The sequence below is a fragment of the Orbicella franksi genome, chromosome 2 (genome assembly GCF_964199315.1).
Source record: "Orbicella franksi chromosome 2, jaOrbFran1.1, whole genome shotgun sequence".
Lineage (NCBI taxonomy): Eukaryota > Metazoa > Cnidaria > Anthozoa > Scleractinia > Merulinidae > Orbicella > Orbicella franksi.
This window is the reverse complement of record NC_138146.1, coordinates 17,264,198-17,284,363: the sequence shown is the minus strand read 5'-3', so window position 1 is coordinate 17,284,363 and position 20,166 is coordinate 17,264,198. Positions and strand designations below refer to the sequence as shown.

Genomic DNA, 20,166 nt, shown 5'->3' with positions numbered 1-20,166 from the left:
AAGTCCATGCATGGGCTAATTTAGATGGTAAGTGCCATTTCTTATGGCTGCAGCCCATGATATGCTTTTCACATGTCTAAATGTCTAATTAGCAATCATATACAGTCATGTTAGATACAGGCTTAACAGTTCGTTCTGATATAAGCATATTGTTTCCATGTTATAGCAAACTCTTACCATCTCATAAAATTTGCTCTGACTAGTTTTGGAAGCAGAAGCATATCACCTATTCTCGGTGATATGCTTCTGTTTGGAAGAAATAAAAATTAATATTTAATAAAATTTCTTTAGGTATTTAATTCGAAGAAATTAAGAGCAAATGCAATGGTGGGAAGTTTCCAGGTGAGTTTCTGAGGTGATAAGGATTTGTAGCTGTAGGTATAAGTCCATTTAAGGTTCAAAATTAATTCAGAAATCTTTAGACTGAGAAACTGGACTCTTCTAGTTTTGCAGCAGTCCTTGATCTATACCAACTGACTCCCAGATTATCAGGAAGTTTTCTGGTCACAGACTGAATTTCCTGGTCTCCCATTAGGGTCACCAAATCTCTGGATGTGAGTTAAGGAAAATGCTTAAAGTACAGTACATTTAACTTTGTTTTTATTCCTCGGGGTGGGGGGAGGTGTGTGTGTGTTGTGTGGAGGGGGGGGGGGTTGTTGTGGGCATAGCCCTGGCAGACAAGACAACTTTTTTTCATATTTACACTTTGCCTCTTGTCTAGATTTTTGAATTTAAAGCAGAACCTTATTACAAGGAAGTAGAAATTAACTTCAGTTGGCAAAACCCACCGTGCTGGAATGACTGAAGGAAACTCGGGGAAAGAGGGATCACTACAAATTTGAAAATCTAATTAGGATTATCATTTAGGAACAACTTTGACCTTGTCAACAGGAACAACTTTTTCACATTTAAATGCTCAATAAAGTTGCTTTGGAGGTGGGGTTGTCTTTTGGGTTGCCAAGATCATGTAAATGAGGTCTACATTTATGGCGTTAATTATGTTCATTTACCTTGCAGTGTGATGTTGGATTCTTCTATGATGAACCTTGTAAGAATGATTGTTCGTGTTAATATTATCAATAATTCTATTTGCCACTGATTGTTGTCTGTATGGTTTCAAGAGAGTTTGATGCCATTTGCAGTTTCAGTGATGCATAACTCACAAAACAGAAGATTGAAAAAAACTGTCTGGAACGAAGTTCACCTTGTCAATGTTACATTGTTGAATTTTTTTCAATATATCTCCTGACCCTAACTATAGAAATTGACCTTATTGAAGATTAGTAAGATTGAATTGAATTGGCTGTCCTGGTATCATCAGATGGCAGAAGGTGTAGCCTGATTCTAAGATGGTCGTAGGTCACTCATGAATCCTCTCTCCTTCCTCAGGGTAAGTGACATTGAACTAATCAGGCTACACCACATGCCCAGAGGGCCCATACTCATAATGTTTTTATTGAAACTGGGACTTTCTCTCTGTCACTTTCCAGCTCATGCTGTTATAAGGAAGTGGATTCTGTTGTCTGATCCAGAGGATAAAATGGCTGGAGCAAAGGTAATTAATTAAAATAGCTGTTATTGCAGTTGAGTCTGCGGTCAAATATTCTTTTGTTTTAAAAGGCATGCAAATGAGGCGAAAGAGTCAATACAATTCAGGATTGACCCTTTCGCCCCTTTTGTGTGTCAAGCTGCTGATAACTGCAATAACAGCTATTGACAAGACCTGATTTACAAGTAGAAATAGGTCCTCTCTCTCTCTTAGCCCACCAACAATGTCTCTTCAGCTTCCCCTGTCCTGAGCTAGCCTCTCTGAGCTGCATCCATGTATATGCAATTTTCTTCATGTCCTTTCAAAGATCCTATCGCAAGGTGTTCCTCAACCTGCCTCTCTTCCCTTGAAATTGGTAAATATTGAAGAAATAATGCAACATAGCTGGCCTAACAAGGAGGTTGTTATATCATAACTTTCATTGGTTTCTGTAGTGAAGTATTACAAACTATATGTACAATTTAGGAGTGTTGCTCCCTGACCCCTTCTGCCTCCCAGGATGAAGGACCTTTGCAGGTTTTAACACCCACCCCCTTTCACTCCCCCTACAGCATTTTGCCAAGTGAGGGTACTGACACTGATGTGTCTTGTCCATATACTATCTGCCCGTCTTATTGTTAAGTGTGATCGTTTTGTTTATTATATTGTTAATTATCTTAATCGCATTTGAGGTCCATACAATGACATGTGTAAGAAGTTTTTCTCCTCTTAATTATTGCATTAAGCACAAAGAACATGACTGGACAAAATTAGGAACTGGACTGTATCTTATTAAGTGTGGATGGCAAAGTGGGGTTGATAAGATGTTTATTATAATTATCTATCATTCTGAGGAAAGGAAAATATTTCAAGTCAAGCACAGAGGATGCAAGATGTGTTGTAGAATAGAAGCTGAACTTTACTTTGGCCAATCACATTACATAATTATGTACTATGATCTATCTGATAGATATTAACTTAAAGAAAACTAAGAGTTTCTGTGCAACTGTTTTTCAGGGCTACTTGAAAGTGACAGTTATGGTTCTTGGACCTGGTGATGAGGCTCCGGTGAGTTACATACAACTATAAAAGTTGCAATTTGCTTATTTTCAGATCCACTTGAAGCCTTTTAGCTATAAATTATATTAAACAAGATGGAGTCATCAGATGAGTGTAATTTTTGAATGCTTAAGGCTAATTTACCTCTGGCTCATGGCTTTTTGATGCTGCTTTGCTCAATGAGAATCAAGGCAATTATCTTCAGTCACATTTACTCAAAAATTGTTGGTCTGGTAGGAGGACAGTTAAAGCTTTTTTGTATCAACACCAAAGGGGAATTAGGTGTGTAAAACTATACATAAATTTACTATGATGTGACTGTGCAGACATGTAGCTCTAGCTAGAGATAATAGATTCTGCTTTCTCTTTGACCAAGTGAACTGCCCATAGCATAGGTGTGTCTGTTAGGAGAGCCGTTTGACTGTGGTAGTAACTTGTACATGTACAGGCTATTGATCCAAATAGTCAGCTTTGTTGCAAAATGAACCAATCAGATCAGATCTGAAGTTTAACATTCTCTAACTACTTTCTGTTTTAAGACTGTTCACTTAGTTTACCCTGATCATCGCATGTTCGAAGATCTGAGTGTCAGTGGTGTTATAAGCAAACATGACTGTGATTACTTAGTAGATTTTTTTGAAACATGTCCACACTGATCTCACATCTATCCCATAAAGCTGTTATCCAATGGAAATACACTTGCCTTGTTTAGGTAGTGACTGTGACTGAAGATCAAGATGACCTTGATGACATCGAAGAGTAAGTGAATTTTACTGTTAGAAGGTAATTATAGTAAAAACTGTCACATACAGATAATGGTGTGGTTTCTTTGGACTTTGTGATGACTAATGTGTGTACTTTATTCAAATACTGTAGTAGTCATTGAATAGCAGTGGATATCAATGAAGAGAGCTTTTGATCTATTACACATTAATTTTTTTGAACGTGCAAATAATAAACTGTATTGTTTCTGTTTCCATAGTAACTTGATCCAACCTCCTGGAATGATGCTTAGACCAGCAGTCTTTGATCTGAGAGTATTTAGAGCTGAAGATGTTCCACAGAGTAGGTTTTAATAATTTTATTTTTTTTTAACCTATTTGCTGTGCTTGGATCAAAATACAGTGCATTCCTGTTTGACAAGAGACTTTCACGTAGAATTCAGGATTATAATTTTAATGTAAAAAATTCCAATAGGAGTCTTTTAACTATTGGAGAAAGGGTCTTTTCCTTTATTGCTAAATCTCAATATTACCTTGCATTTTGAGCCTCTTTATTCTGGACTGGGTTTCCTCCTTATCAAACTAAATTTTGAAATTAATTGTGGCAGTAAGAGAGTACTGTATGTTATAAGTGGACTGGAATTAAGAGAGCATACCCCTTAAATAAAAATCATACATTGCTAAATTTTAAAGGGGCTGTATGACTTTCCAAATTAAAATCATTTTCCAACTGTTTTGTTAGATCTCTATGAAATGGATGAGAGATAAGACTAGTAGATTTAAAAACAAAAGGAAAGGGAGATGTAAAATTCTTTTGTTTTAAACTTTACCTGTGCTTAAAGGTACATGTAATTGTAAATGACTCTGTGATTTATTCTTTGCAGTGGACTCTGCTGCTGCCGAGCAAATTAAAAAGTCCTTATTGGGTGGTGAAATGAAAGAGTTGGTTGATCCATATTTATTATTTTCATTTGCTGGTACAGAAGTAAGTTTCAAGCATAATTTCACTCTTTTTAAGTCGTAGAGCTCTACAATGCATGTGAAAAGTCTTGGGACACTTCACCTGTTCGCTAACATTGTAACCTTCCCTGACTTAGTGTAGTTTGGAATGTCATCTATTCATCTTTACAACATACATGTAATTTTGCTTTGTTTTTGGAGTGGGGGAGGGTTCCAAAATTGAATAATGAAAATAAATTGCTTCACCTAGCAATAATTAATTCTTTGTCACTGGGTGGTATTTCAATGATAATGGTGCAAGGACTTTTGGTGAGCATTACTCTGTTATAACCTCACAAAATGCTGCCAGTGGTGAGTAGAGATAGTTGCGGTTCCTTTTTGCAATGCAAAATGCCCCTGGTACATGTGTTCATGCCATGTTCCTCATGCAGAAAGAAGGAATTGATGATATTGATGATGACAATGTTGGGGGATGGTGATGACGACGATGACGATGACGACGACGACGATGATAATGATGATGATACTGCTGATGATGATAACAATGATTAAGTTGACATACTGTATATTGTATATCTACAATAAAACCTGGCATCCCTAGATTTACTGCAAGTATTTGAAAGTTATGTATTATCCTCCTGACTGAATAAGCTGGCTAGTTTCTTTGTTTTGGTTTTTTGTTTTGTTTTTCAGGTTAAAACAGAGGTACATAAAAACTGTGACCATCCTGAATTCAATCAACAGCTACATGTTCCATTTCAGGTACAATAGTTCAGATGTTCTGCTTTGAACATTTTTAAGATGTTGTGTTGATGATGACATGCTTCAAAACGTGCTTTCACTGTGGTCAAATGGAATTGAATGTCATCGATGAGGAGAATGGTATTATTGTTGAAAACGTGTTGCTTGATTCCTGTAAAAATGAGTGTTCAAAAGAAGTGGGAGTGTTGAATCTGACAGGCTCAATGTAGAAAAAGTATGCAACATAATCCCCTTTGCTACTCTGTGCACTGTAGCAACTTTGGTTAAGGATCAAAAAAGTGTTTTGACAAAGACGAAGTACAGTAACTTTCAATATTTACACAGACCTTTGTGGTCAAAAGCAAATGTAAAGGGATGAGTAGTAGGTAATATGAGAAAATTCACAGACAAAAAGATCCTCTGGACATTACAGTCCAACCGATGTTTTTTGATGGAACTCTGCAATGTTGCAACATAATAATTATTCCATTGTTGGTTGACAGTTTGCTCATAGCAACTTGCAACTTTCAATGTAAGTTGCTAAGTTCTATTGAGTTTTGACTACTTTTGGTTTTTGTTATCTTGTATGAAATGAAATAATACTACCTCCGTGTCACAAAGGGAGGAAACAATTGCCAGAGGGTTGACGGTTTGTTGAGAGATTGAGATCAGACAACCACAGTGGAATTTGCGGTTAAAAATTCAAATTTGCTCCACAAGCTCCTGAGCCTTAATTTTTTCAATTTTGATGCACGTTCTATTTTTTTTGTGTTTGATTGGTTCTTTTCTTAACTTGCAAAACAAAACAAAAAATAAAAAAAAAGTTTCCAATACATTACATACATATTAATATATAATAATTATAATAAATGCACATTCTTTTAGTATGTTGTTGATTTACGTGTACATTACGTTACATATCTTAACTAGAATACTACAAAAAAAGAGAACGAGTAATGGCAAGATATCAATGGTTTGCTGGCCTATAATAGTGACGAACGAACAGCTATTGTGCCAACAATTTTGGTTGGATAGGATGTATCCTAAAGGATCTCTCTCCATTTGTTAAAATGAAAATGGATCTTGTTACTGACTGTTAAACGCTCAGGGATCTTGCCGATTTGAACTTATCCTGTCACTAGTTTCGTACTGCACAGCCTGTCAATACATGTAAACAGTCAACCATTATAAGGGCAGTTCTTTCCTCCCTCGTTGAAACCAAAGTTGTGTTATTTCATCTTATAGGGAGAAATGAAAATTGTCAAAAACTGCAACTGAAATCAAATTTAATAACTATGATTTTGGTTTTAGTTCCCCACAATGGCTGAAAAGTTAAAACTGCAGTTATGGGACTGGTAAGTGAATTTACGTAACAGATCTTAAAAAGTTTTCCTTCTCAAGGAGAAATGTTTTTTAATTGCACTGTTTTGTTAAAAAATACAGGTTTAGTTTGATTTGTGCTATTTAAGATACAATGTATTGAAGGTGTGAACCAAGTGAAAGCAAAGGCAGTCACTGTTATGCGTCTTGAGGATGAAGGAGGAGGGAGGTAACTTAAAAAAACTAGAGATGGGTGACTGAGGATTGCAGAAAATTGTTTCAAAGTGGGGATGGATACGGTTAGCATTCCATTTGACTATTAATTGTTCAAGATTACTTACTGCAGATCATCATTTTCTCTGCTTAATAGGCAACATTTTTTTTTTGTTTTTTTTTTTTTAGGGATAAACTAAGTAGCGATGATTGCATCGGTACCTATTATCTTCCAATGTCTGAGATATCAGGGCAAGGAGAAGAAGGTTGGTTTACCGATTATAGATTAATGCAGTCGAACCTACTAATGGCTACCTCTTAACAACGGCCACTTCTCCACAAGGGCCACATTTTTTGGTCCTGGCGGGCAGTCCATACATTCACTCTTATTTTAACCTCTCTACAACAGCCACCTCTCCACAACGGCAACGGCCACTAAAACGTGTCCGGACTGCCAAAATAACCTCTCAACAACGGCCAGATCATCAATGACTGGTGAGCAGTGTATCTCTCTGATCTGAAGTCTTTAATTATTCCATCTCGGAACATAGGCCACTGACAAAGTCCCTCGAGTCCCCTCTGTCCCTGGACAGGCGTTCCAGCTGATGCCAGGAAAGACCTCTCGACTGGATGGTGTGGTCTGTGTCTCTCCTCCAGCTGTTGCGTGGTCTCCCTCTCCGTCTACTTCCCTGCGGGTTCCAACGAAGAGCTTGTCGGGCAATGCAGTAATTTGGTCTTCTGAGTGTGTGGCCGATCCATGTCCATTTTCTGCTTGTCAACTCTTGTCTCACAGGTGCTTGCCCTGTGGTTTCCCACAGTTTAGCGTTGCTGACAGTGGCAGGCCAGTAGATGCCAAGGATTCTACGCAGGCATCTATTAATAAAGGTCTGTAGTTTTGACACGGTCTTCTCAGTCATTCTCCATGTTTCTGACCCGTAAAGCATTACAGACTTTGGTGGTTGTTGTTATTTCCCTGGATCTCCAGATGTTTGCTAAGGTATTAAACGCGCTGCGTGCTTTCCCTATCCTTGCCACTACGTCTTCATCTGTTCCTCCCGTGATATTAATAACGCTACCTAAGTATGTGAAGGATGTTACATCTTCTATGCCGAGATTATTGATCCTGATCTGCTCACTCGCATTGCTATTAATCCTGATGGTCTTTGTCTTATCGGTATTGATCTTAAGCCCTAGTTTAGATGAGATAGCTTCAAGCTTAGTGGTTTTTGCCTGCACCCGAGTATGAGTGTGTGCCAGAAGTGCCAAATGATCGGCAAAATCCAGATCTTCGAGTTGGTCTACAAGGGTCCATTGAATTCCATTTCCTGAGCCAGTTGTCCTCTCTTTCATAATCCAATCAACTGCAAGAAGGAAAAGGAATGGCGATAGGAGACAGCCCTGTCTTACGCCTGATTTGATACTAAAGCTTTCAGTTAAGCCTCCCTCATGAAGAAAACGGCAGTTTGTTTCCTCATACGTGTTCCTAACAAGTGATATGATCTTGCTGGGGATTCCGGAGTTGGCCATTAGGTCCCACAGGACATTTCTGTCCAGGCTATCGAAGGCTTTCTCGTAGTCAATGAAATTTATAAAGAGTGACGTCCTCCATTCAAGCGACTGCCCCACGATTATGCGCAGGGTAGTTATTTGATCTGCTGTTGACCTTGATGGTCTGAAGCCTGCTTGGTTCTCCCGCAGTATCCTATCCACGGCTTCCCTCATACGTTCCAGGATTATACGATTTAAGACCTTTCCAGCGGTTGACAGGAGCATGATTCCCCAATAGTTCTTGCACATACTAAGGTCGCTTTTCTTAGCTAGCTTAACCAGGATCCCCTCTCTCCATTCTGATGGTATGTATTCCTGATCCCAGATCTTTGTTAGGCCATGGAGCATGTTCACTGAGGTACTGATGTCGGCTCTCAATACCTCCGCAGGGATGTTGTCAGGACCTGCTGATTTGTTGTTCTTTAGGGATTTGATCGCTTTTTCAACTTCAACCCTGGTTAGGGGTTCACAGCTTATGTCAAGTTCCTGGTTAGCTGCTGGCAGTACTGGAGGTTCCATTGGGGGAGGCCTATTGAGGAGCTGTTGAAAGTGCTCTACCCATCTTTTGTGTTGCTCCTCTGTTGTTGTTAGTAGACGACCATTTAAATCCCTAATTTGGTGGTTTGTTGCCTTAAACTTCCTTGAGAGTTGCTTAGTTGTATCATAAAGTGCCTTCTTGTAATGTTGCCTAGCTGCAGCCTCTGCTTCTTTTGCTAAGTCATCAATGAACTTCCTCTTGTCCTTCCTCACACGTTTTTTTTAACATCCTTGTTTGCTTCAGTGTACTCGGCATGGGCCCTCTCCTTTTGCAGTCTTGTGCGTGCCCTGTTAAGGGTCTCTTTCTTTGATCTTTTCAAGATGACCTTTGAGACGGTGTCTTTTGATATCCAAGCTTTGCTATGTTGTTTCTTTCGCCCAAGTATTTCCTCGCTTGCTTCTGTCCATATCTTCTTCAGGCTATCCCAACTTTTGTCTATTGGATCTCCGGGGTCCTGCATATCGTGGAGGGCTTGTTATTATATCTCTCAATTAGTACGCGTGCTGTGATTGGTCAATTTAGCGGGCCGTACTCTCCTGTACGGCCCGCTAAAATTCAAAGTTGGTTTTGTTGCCAAACTGTTTCGTATTTATCGCCAGGTGTTCTTAACTTTTATAGCAAGTGAAAGCATTAAACTTCTCTACACTCTAAATTGTGTAAGAAAGCGTGCTAACGACTTAAATACAATTTCAAACTGACTCGTTTTGCTTTCGAGGTGCGTCAGAAATTTGAAGCATTTCCGAGTCTGCGTGAATAGAAATCGTTTCCGAACCCGTCAGGCACACAGTAGAGATATAATAAATATCTTACTAACCTCGTCGTCTCGATCGGTACTGTAAGTTACGGATCCTCGTTTTTTCCCCTTCGGTTTATGACTCGCGCGCTCCGCGCTTGGGCCATAAATCGAAGGGGGAAAAACTCGGTCCGTAACTTATAGTACGGACCTCGAACTCGGTTAGTAAGAGGTATGTATTTATTCCTGGTCGTAATAGAAAATTGCTGGGCAATAAAGGGATCTTTCAGTGACTTGATGTTGTATTTCACTCTACCTGCCACGTATCTGCCTGATCGTGAGCAGTGTATACTAGAAAACGCCATTTTTATTGCAAAAGGTCACCAACTTGATCCTTACTGCGGGTCGTTGGTCTCTTTTCTGTTTAGTTTATGTTTTACTAATACATTTTGATTGTGTCTCGTACAGTTTATATACTAAGTAAAGCATTTTTTACGAAAATAAATTTTGCATCCTTTGTAAAACAGGTGTCATATATCACCCCTACCTCCTCAAAATGGTCACCTCTCCACAACGTCCACTTTCCACTGTTCCCGAGGTGGCTTTTGTGGGGAGTTTCGACCGCAGTCAATTTTTTCGTGCACAGGTATCCCAAGCTTATTGGGTTGCAGAGGTTTATATACTGTAGTGGGAAGATTTATAACAGCATCATCAACAACAGCAATGACAACAGCAGTCACTTTATATGTATCTCTAATAGCAGAACCCTAAACCAATGAACTCTACGGCTATTTATTTTCTCTTTCTTTGTGTTACACCAGGTTTTCTGCCAAGGTTTGGACCATGCTTCTTAAACTTTTATGGCTCCACAAGAGAATACTCTGATCTACCTGACGAGTACGACGATCTCAATCTCGGCATTGTAAGTTCTGAGTGAGCTGATATTTCTTTTTCGTTGAAGAACTTAACAGTACCTGAATGTACGTGTCTTATCAATAAAGATACAGTTATGTAGCTTAGCAGGGATCAGGACGAATTTCACGACACACCGGCCATGCCTACTAGATGCCGACATGTAGGTCAGATTTTACTGGTCAAACCAACTTTCAACCTGCCAGATTTTCTGCTAGTGAGCATTTCATAGATGGCTCGCTGTAGTTCTTGAGGCTGTTGATAACTCGCTTGTATCATCGCCACTGTGCTCAGCTTTCGCATGTCGACCTTAGGGACCGTTCATTTTTTATAAGGTAGGGGGGGCTGGTGGGATTTGGGGGGGGGGCCATGCGAAAAAAAATGGCTTCCGAGGGGGGGCCATCCCAAAAAAATAAGGGGAAAAGGGGGGGTCACGTGAAATATTTTAGTAGAACTTTAAAATGGCATAATGTTTGAATATCAAAAAAATTGCTATAGAATAAACATAGAAGGCAGGATACAAATTTATTACAAACTTTCCTTCTGCTTTAAAAAAACGTTTGGCGACAAAAAGCATTTGTAGCTACTGAAAAGAAGTATTTAACACTGTTATTTTCGAATGCAACTTTCACTGGCACTCATCTTCATCTCCGCTGTCGTCGAGTTCTTCGTCGCCGCTTGTGCTGCTATGGGAGTCTCTTTCACCAATGCTGCAAGAAGCAGCAATGCTTTCCGTCAGAGTGTACTCTTCAGGGTATATGAAGGTGTAAACATAATCTCTGACTTCCCGCTCAAGGTTGGTGGTGATTCTGCTTCTTGCAGCATTGGTGAAGTAATTCCCTTCCAAGAGCTGTGCGATGTATGGCCCATCTCTTCTAAATATCGACGTGGCAACATCCTCGACTTTAAGACACTCTTCCGGGACGGCCGTTCTAGGAGGGTAAACAAGAAGATCATTTCCTAGCGGGTTTCCAACACAGATTCCATAAACTCGTTGGACGTTGTTTTCAGTCCGCTTCCTCTTTTCTTCATTTGACTTTCTGCGGTTTTCTTTTTTCCTTCTCCTTTTGTTGATGTGCTGTTTGAGTATGCCCTTGAATATGCTGTTATAATTGCTCTTCTTATTTTCTAGTGCTTCCATGTCCTACGTGACCTTCCTCAACTTAGCTTCTGTACATTTGATCTGTTTTACATTAAAACTGTGGGCAAATTCTTCGCCCTGCTTTAAAGCAAGCCCATTGGACTGAAAGAGTGTGGAATCGCGTTCCTTTACATCTTTCAATATGACATTCAACTTTTCCACCATTGCTCTGTGCTCTTTGATGGAGAAGTTCAGTTTTCTTCCATCACTGGGCTTCAACTGGTACCCTTACATGGAAAACTCACTCGCCCTTTCTGAACAGCCATCCGCACCTAGAAAAACTGCTTCTTTTGCTTGTAAGATGTCAAACTGCCTGGATCGTTCAGCTGTAAACCTTTTCTTACACGACTCGTCGCTTTCGCCATTATTGCGCATTTTGGAATGAGCCTCTTTCATGATGTTCATGTAGTAATGCGCTCTTTCCCCGATTGGATTAACAATATAAAGAAGAAAGAGCATGGAAGTGGCAGGCTGGTTTTATCTGACCCAGAGAGCGTTGCTCTATTTGCAGATAAGTTTATTGTCAAATCGAAGTTTGTGGTGGATTATCTTCAGCATCTTGAAGTGCTGGAATTTAAAAGGAAAAAGAGAGCAGAAGAAAAGGCAAAGTTAAGTAGGGAGGAGGATTATCCTTGGACTGAGTTGTGCGAAGATCTAACCAAGCTTAAAAAGCTACATGTTCCAGAACTAAACAAGTGCTCAAACCACCACGGGCTGAAGCAGCATTTGAAAAGCAGCAAGAGTGAGAAAGTGAAGGCAATTGTAAGACATTCATGCTTGCAGCAGAAGAGTCCTCTCAGAGCTGGCCAACCAACACTGAGAAATGCCAGGACATTGACACAAAATGACAACAGGGCAAGTGCTGACAGCAGTGAAACGGATGAAAGTGACAATGATGAGTATGACAGTGATGCCATTGACTCTGGGGGAGAAGATGACTCAAGTGACGTCATTCTTGCATTCATCAATTCAGATGAGGAAGATGCCAATGAGAAGCCAAATGCCACACGCTCAGGGCGAGCCATAACTAGGAGATCCGAAATTGACTTCTCTTTCTTTTGATTTGATTTTTAAACAACAGCTCTCTTTCGTATAAGATTGTAAATATTGTCTTCATAGTGAGCACAATAACGTGAAGTAGGGGGATAATAGAGAAATATTAAAAAAGTTGAAATCTAAATATTGTTTGTTCAATTTTTTTTTGGGGGGGGGGTCATCCCAAAAAATGACCGCTATAAGGGGGGGCCATGTGAAAAAATTGGCAAGCTGAGGGGGGGTCATGCGATTTTTAAATGGTGCTTCTCAAATCCCACCAGCCCCCCCTCCCTCATAAAAAATGAACGGTCCCTTATCGCCTGAAGAAGACTAGCAGTAAGCAGTCGAAACGTCGCGATCTACATCTCATGTGACTACATCGTGAGACAAACGATAATACACTTTATTAGTGTTGTTTTCTTTGTTGCTTACCGTCTGTCTTGAGCCCTGTCTAGGTATTACTAACAGATAAATTTGCAAAAGCATTCAATTCACAAAAATGAGAGATCCGAAGTTTTAAAAATTTACGTCGTATGGAAGTTTTTAGGTTGACTGATTACTATTAAATAGCAATCAGTCAGTCACAACTTCCATATGATAATTAAGGAGGTAAATAGTTGTGGATATTTACCGAGTCGCGGAGCGCCGAGGTCAATATCCATTACTTTCACCGACACTCGGTGTAGTTTGTTTTGGTATATACAACACAAGCTGAATAGCAATCGAGCGTGACCCTTTCTTTCGTTTTATTCCCAAATAAATTTTTCTTCAACTTGCATTTGCTAACTTTATTATTGCCTTTTCTGTCCGTCTAGTTTGGTGATACTAAAACAATTAGACCCTTCGTCCTCAAGGGCTACGGGTCTAATTGTTAAAATGAAGTATTTTATGCAGATCGAGAATCAGGTGGTAATCTGTCTGACGGAATTTTATGGAACATTTCTGAGGTAGTAGAGATTCCTCCCTTTCCTTTCCAATAAGGGTCAAATCTTGCAGAAGATCCATTCAACATTCAGTTGACATTGAGGTCGTGTATGAATGATTGCATTTTGTTTCATTATCAGAGAAGTGATATTCCTATCGGTTCATGAAAGTCATTCTCGTTCTTAGCCATCTAGCGATTTAACCATTTCGCGAGTAATGAGTTAACTGTATATTTTACAGGGTGAGGGTGTTGCGTATCGTGGTCGAGTTCTGATTGAATTGGAGACAAAGATGGATACACAACCAACAAAACTTGTAGAAGATGTTCTGAGTGATGATATCGTACGAGTCCAGGTATGCAGAACTCCTGAAGGGAAATATCCATAGTGGTTTTTAACTGTGTGTCATAAAACCAAAACCAAAGTAATCACTCCAGCCAACGACATAGGACACAGGCAATTCAATAAACCAATCAAAATTCGAAGTAAGTGCATGTCGCTGACGCCAAGCGCGAGAAAACGTGAGCGAATACATAACGATTGGTTTTAGTTTTACTTCTGATTTGACGAAAAAAGGGCGCGATTTTTTTTAAGCCAATCTGTAGCGTATTAAGTGCAAAACCAATTACTTTTTCAACACTCAAGTGAAAACCGCTCTATCATTTTGTCCATTACCTTTACATAACGACTTTCTAAAGGCTCTAAAGATTTGTCTGAGTATACTCTAAATTTTAGGTTTAATTGAGATGTAAACATGAAACCAATCATGATTTGGCTTTTCCCACAAGCTTTTGTTTCCCTTATTGGACGGCTTATAAAAAAATTCAGTGTTTCACATCTGAGTAAACGAAAATCAAGGTTGAACAGAAAATGAGTTTGAGCCTTCATTTGTTTCTTCACAGACATACCTCCGTCGACGTAAATACAAGTTGTTTGCTTGTTTCCTGGAGGCTACGATGGTTGCTTGCACTGATGGACCTGTTACTTTTGAAATAAGTATAGGTACATTTTTATTTAAATAAGCATATAGATTAAACACATTAGTTTTAACGGTGGTGACTTAAAGGCTGGCAGGATAACCAATGGCCGCACTTGTCATACACTGGATAGAAATGAGCATTTTCCATCCTTCAAACAACTATAACAAGGTTAAAGAGCGGCAAAAATCTCTGCTTTCTTAGTGAAGTGTTTTTTTGGTTTGTATCACTGAAGAATGTCAAATACTATGATCTGATTTGAGGTCTGTCTACTCCATTTCGGAGCACAGGTCACTGACAGAACTCCTCCAATCCCATCTGTCTCTGGCCAGGCGTTCCATCTGTGTCCATGCAAGAGTAGCCCTTCGACAGGATAGTGCGTTTCGTAAGTTTCTGCTGCCCAAATTTCCACTCTGGTCATTTGTTGTTTCGTAGGTAACTATGGAAACCAGCTTGATTTGTCAGTTCCACCGTCATCATCTTCTACTTCACCAACAAACGCCATATTTGACGGCAGCTTCTATTACTTTCTGCCTTGGAATGATATTAAACCATGCTGTAACGTGGACAGTCATTGGGAGGACATCGCTTTCAGACTGGAGCCACTTAACATCCTCACTCGGATGTGCGAACAACTTGTGAGTGCATGTAGAAAAAAATAGATTAATGCAGTAAAGATGACTCCAGTGTTGTGAAAGTGGCTTACTCTTTTCATAGCAGACAAGGAATATTTTATTGCATTAGATACCCTGTGGCATACAACGTACGCGTCTGTTTCATGCAATTCGACAAGAATAAGGGACATGTACACCTTCTGGACCTATAGTTACCCTTACCTTGAACAGTGCACGTTCAGTAGTTGTAAACCAATTCCATTTCATTCCAGTTTTATACACAAAACTTCTTTAGGTGAAGGTAAGCATCAGACACATACATGTATTATTATGCTTACCTTTCACTAGACACAGGGAGGCGCGGTGGCCTCATGGTTAGTGCGCTCGTCTCCGGATCGAGCGGTCCGGGTTCGAGCCCTGGCCGGGGACATTGTGTTGTGTTCTTGGGCAAGACACTTTACTCTCACAGTACCTCTCTCCACCCAGGTGTATAAATGGGTACCGGCGAACTTAATGCTGGGGGTAACCCTGCGATGGACTAGCATCCCATCCAGGGGGGAGTAGAAATACTCCTAGTCGCTTCATGCTACAGAAACCGGGATAAGCTCCGGCCTGATGGGCCACTTGGCTCGTATGCAGACTTTACCTTACCTTACCTTTCACTAGACACAACAATTTTCGCATCGCCTGTTTTTAACCATTTTGGATTTGTTTATATACACAGTATTGCCTCCCACTCATTTTACACTTACTGTATGTCACATTTCGTGCGTACATTTACATGTTCTCTACAACTTCACAGAACCATGGTTTGTATAGAAATGACCAGAGTATGCTAAAGCTCTGTCATCATAGCAGAATTTGATTTATAAGTCCTTGTGTTTATGTTTTACTTGCATTTTCTAATACTAGGAAACCGACCTGGAAAAGGTTCAACTGGCCATCTCCGAAAATGCCTCGCTGACCAATGTCGCAGTTCTTATTATGAAACTCCTGGACACGTTGATAGATAGTTGCAGGTAAGAAGGCATTAAATGCTTTCCAGTGATTTGTAATGCATCAGACTGCATCTTTGAGACACTTTCAATACGCTACAAATAAACTATGCAACTGGTGCCATATTTCTGGCTTTTGTAGCATGAAGCGACTAGGGGTATTTCTATTCCCTCCTGGATGGTATGCCAGTCCATCGCAGGGTTACCCCCCAGCATTAAATTCACCAGTACCCATTTATGCACGTGGGTGGAGAGAAGCACTGTGGGAGTCAAGTGTCTTGCCCAAGAACACAACACAATGTACCCGGCCAGGGCTCAAACCCGGACTGTTTGATCCAGAGTACAGCGTGCTAATCAGTAGACCACTGCTAAACTAAAACTTAACAATTTCGCTTAACAGTCAGTCGAGTGAAACGATATCTGAACGCAAAAGAACCGATTAAGAAGTTTTTAGAATCAATTTGCAAGGAGATTATGGATTTTCGGCGGGGGTAAGGAGGCAACTTGGTCAAACCTTGGCCCTGTTGTTCCTCGGTAGAACGTGTGGCACAGAAAAACCTGTTTTCTTTGGCTTAGCGCGGGCTATCTTTGAGCAGCAACGTAGCCCTGTAAAACCTCAGATGAACTACGTGTTTTGTACCCTAACCGCCATTTTTAAGAAGTAGTAAAATACTGTGGATGCGTCTTGTGCGTTTCAAAAGAAATTTCTAACAATGAAGTAACAAAGTTTGATTTCCGTATTATGTTCTTAGCAAACCGCTTCCCCGTGCGACACATAAGACCCCTGGAGTTAACGACCTTGACTTCAAAATAGGAGATACAAGGGAATGTGAGCTGGTAAGTTTCGTTAAATGCACAAGCTTGCCAGTGACTAGCTCTGGCAATGATTATACACAGACTTACCTATGACTGCACAGGCTAACCAACGTCGCAGTACAAGGTGTATTTAAGCTACTTGTAAAACCACAAGAGTTTTAAAACACGAGGTTGGCCACTCTGACTATTTTAAGCCACTCATAAGCAATGCACTGAACTCGCTAAATATATTTACAATTTCTTGTGATTTTTTTGTGTAACAAAACCACTTATTACTTTTCGTGTAAATACGGTGGAAGCTCTGTCGTCCGGAAAATAGAAAACAGTTTCGTTTCATGGAAAAGAGAAAATCTCCGGAATTTTCTGAGTGGTTGAGTCTAAAAATGCTCAGAATTTTAACTGTAATAGTTGTTTGACAAGCTATTTACGGCTGGGATATAATGCACGTTGTCAGTTTTTAACCCAGAGATTGCGTAAGCAATCTGTAGGGTTTTAGTGGTTTTTTTGTGGTTTTAGTGGCTTGTTCAACCCTTTTTTTTTTGCTGAAGGACATCCGCAAGTAGCTACATGTACTTATTTCAAGCTTGGAACCGATAAGAACACGGTTTTTGACGTTACGCGACCTTGCTGTTTCGCATAACCGACCTCAAATTGCATCCGATGGTTTAGATGTTGTGCGTTTGTAATTCATAATAAAAAAAATCGATATTTCGGAAGATCTTTTGCAGCTACCCTCCGAGCAGTGTCGCGTCGATCTTATTCTCAACCTATTCGCTTTCGATCTAGCGGCGCTGAGTTGCGTAAAGCATACTACGCTTTCGTCTTCAGGAGGGAAGAAAAATATGTTGCGCAAGGCGACGAGAAGTTTACAAGGTAGAGTGGCTCAATCGAGATTGATTAAATCCATTCGAGCAATGCAGCTCATGTAGTAGAGGTTTGCCAGCTCTTGTACTTCATGTAGTATGCGCCAAAAGTTATTCTTTTTTTTTCCTATAAAAAAGCTGCTGTTGTAACAAGTATAGCCAGAAGTCAATATGGTAATTCATATAACTAGAATAACCCGCAAGCCACAGGTCAATCATCATCCACTGGGAAATCGACGGGTTTGCTCATAGAGCACTTTGATTTTAAGTTGTTGGTTTTATTATACAGGCTATTTTTTGTCAAGAAAATCTGCAACGGTTTTCTACTGAGTATCGTGATTGAACTGTAGGTAATAGGAAGGTGTCAGCACATAGAGGTTCGACGGTGTTTGTCTTATACAGTCTAAATAACTCTTATCCAGGAATACGAGCTCGAGTTTCTGTGAGCGTATTATCAAAGAGGCACAGCCCAGCTGACCACTCGCTTACAGAAAACGAGGACGAGTGCGGTGGTATATTTTAGCAGAGGCTCTTAAGGACTGCGGTCTAAAACCTGAAGTTCAAAGATCCAGAATATTTTTTTTCCTTTCCAAGTGCAGTTGGCGCGCGATTGCGTTCTATCAGGAAGTAGACAACAATAGGAGAACCAATCAGATGCGTGGATTGCTACTAATGTGTGTGATATTTCAAACTGTAGAAAGATATCCTCGAGGAAGCCACAAAACTTCGTACCAGTGCAACAGACGTGGAAGAAACGATCGGTGCTATCGAGGACTTTATAAAGAGGCTGCGTTTACTTGCGGTGGAGGTGAAAGTTTATAAAAAATTAAATTTTGTTTTGTTGCAGTGTCTTAATTTTTAATCATAATTTTCTGTTTATTATTTACCTTACCCAAATTCGCAATTAGCCAATCAGAAGCTGTGTCACCGACCTGATATGGTATATATCATGCTCACTTGGCCGAATTTGGGTACGGTAAATAGCTAATCGTATCTTTTTGTTACGCTTCAGTGGCCCTTCAGGCTCCTTTGGTCTCGCCATGGATATTTTGGCTCGACTACACCTTGCCAAAATACGAACCATGGCTTGACCAAACTCGCCTAGAATACCGCCGAAGCGTACCAAAAAGGTACGGTTGGTATAAGAAGAAGCAAATAAACAGCCACATAAGAAACATGGACCCGATGATTTCCGAGAATTATAACTGAAGCTTACATATGTATTGAGATTAACTCGAACAGACCGAGCTGACGTTTTTTTAAGTTTACCGAATGCAGTGCGTTTGAACTTCAGAAATTTTATCCATCAAAGTCATTTTTGGGGCTTTTTGGTTTTAACCTTTTATTGGGGTATTTCTTTTAATTCTGCTAAACAATTAGATTCTGAGGTCGAGATTTCTATTACACATAGAAATTCGGGAGCGAATAATATAATTGTTTTAGTATAAATCTACTAGTCGTTCAAAACTTTATCTAAATCCTCTTCACAGACACTTCGAAAACGCCAAGAAGCGGGCGTCATTTTGTTAACAAGGGCACACTGCAACGCTACTCGCTATCCATCACAGATTATAGTTCACCACTAAATTTTCTCCAATAGTGTTCATCCGCGGAGAGACACTATCAGCCCATGGTGCCCGTCCGAGGAAAATACTCGGACGGATAGTACTCTTCCGTAAAAAATGTTTTGTAAACAAGCGAACTTATAAAAAAATAAACAAATGAAATTGTGTTAAGTGGGTTTTGTTTATTTTCCTTTTTAAATTTTACATTTGGTTTTCACGGCTATCATCTAAAAAAGTTGAAAGTAATTTGATATGATTTTTTAACTGGCGCCCGGAAGAAAATTTAGTGCTGAACAATAAAGACGACAGAGTGTTTATGTCTCGGAACTATCGGTTTGATAGTTGCCCCTTGGAAATTTGATGTTCCTAAAACTAGCATATTTGTTTTAAGGACATCAAATTTCTGCGGGGCAACTATCAGCCGGTAGTTCCTCGACAGAAACACTCCATTGTTTAAATAGATAGTGCGTAGTGTAGCTAATCAGAGAACGGCATTCGTGATAGAACGCTAGTAGATTTATACTAAAACCAGCTAGTCAATCCAGAAATTGTCTAGAATTGTGCGACCTAGTCTTTTAAAGGCAGGATTCATTCGTGAATACCTAAAGTTATTTTTAAAAGTCTTTGAACTTTGTTAACAGCCTCAGAACAGCATGCCTGATGTTGTTATCTGGATGATGAGTGGAGACAAAAGAATAGCTTATCACCGAATCCCCGCTTATGATCTTCTGTACTCACCACACTTTGAAGCACGAGGGAAACATTGCGGGAAAACAATGGATTTGTTTATGAAGGTAATATTTTCAATCCTTCAAAATAAATGACTTGGATTCCGATGAATGTCAGGGCAGCAGTTCTGGGTGACGTGTACACTTTGTGCACGTAGCATTTTGTTCTACCCAAGAGATTACAGTCATGGATAAAAGTTTTGGGACAAATTTGTACTTATGTTTTTTTTTTGTT

General features: G+C 39.8%; 1 protein-coding gene across 2 annotated transcripts in view; it reads left to right on the top strand.

Moving 5' to 3' along the window:
* Positions 1–20,166, top strand: part of LOC145478338 (myoferlin-like) — a 50,149-nt gene that overhangs the window by 7,912 nt on the left and 22,071 nt on the right. For both annotated transcript variants that reach the window (XM_081456325.1, XM_081456326.1), the window contains exons 6-23: positions 292–342; positions 1,018–1,048; positions 1,491–1,555; positions 2,546–2,596; positions 3,300–3,346; positions 3,570–3,652; positions 4,194–4,294; positions 4,963–5,031; positions 6,322–6,365; positions 6,733–6,809; positions 10,184–10,284; positions 13,615–13,728; positions 14,276–14,375; positions 14,786–14,988; positions 15,877–15,983; positions 16,712–16,796; positions 18,336–18,446; positions 19,845–19,997. In XM_081456325.1, coding sequence (XP_081312451.1) covers positions 292–342; positions 1,018–1,048; positions 1,491–1,555; positions 2,546–2,596; positions 3,300–3,346; positions 3,570–3,652; positions 4,194–4,294; positions 4,963–5,031; positions 6,322–6,365; positions 6,733–6,809; positions 10,184–10,284; positions 13,615–13,728; positions 14,276–14,375; positions 14,786–14,988; positions 15,877–15,983; positions 16,712–16,796; positions 18,336–18,446; positions 19,845–19,997 — 1,593 coding nt within the window. The remainder of the gene's footprint in view (positions 1–291; positions 343–1,017; positions 1,049–1,490; positions 1,556–2,545; positions 2,597–3,299; positions 3,347–3,569; positions 3,653–4,193; positions 4,295–4,962; positions 5,032–6,321; positions 6,366–6,732; positions 6,810–10,183; positions 10,285–13,614; positions 13,729–14,275; positions 14,376–14,785; positions 14,989–15,876; positions 15,984–16,711; positions 16,797–18,335; positions 18,447–19,844; positions 19,998–20,166) is intronic.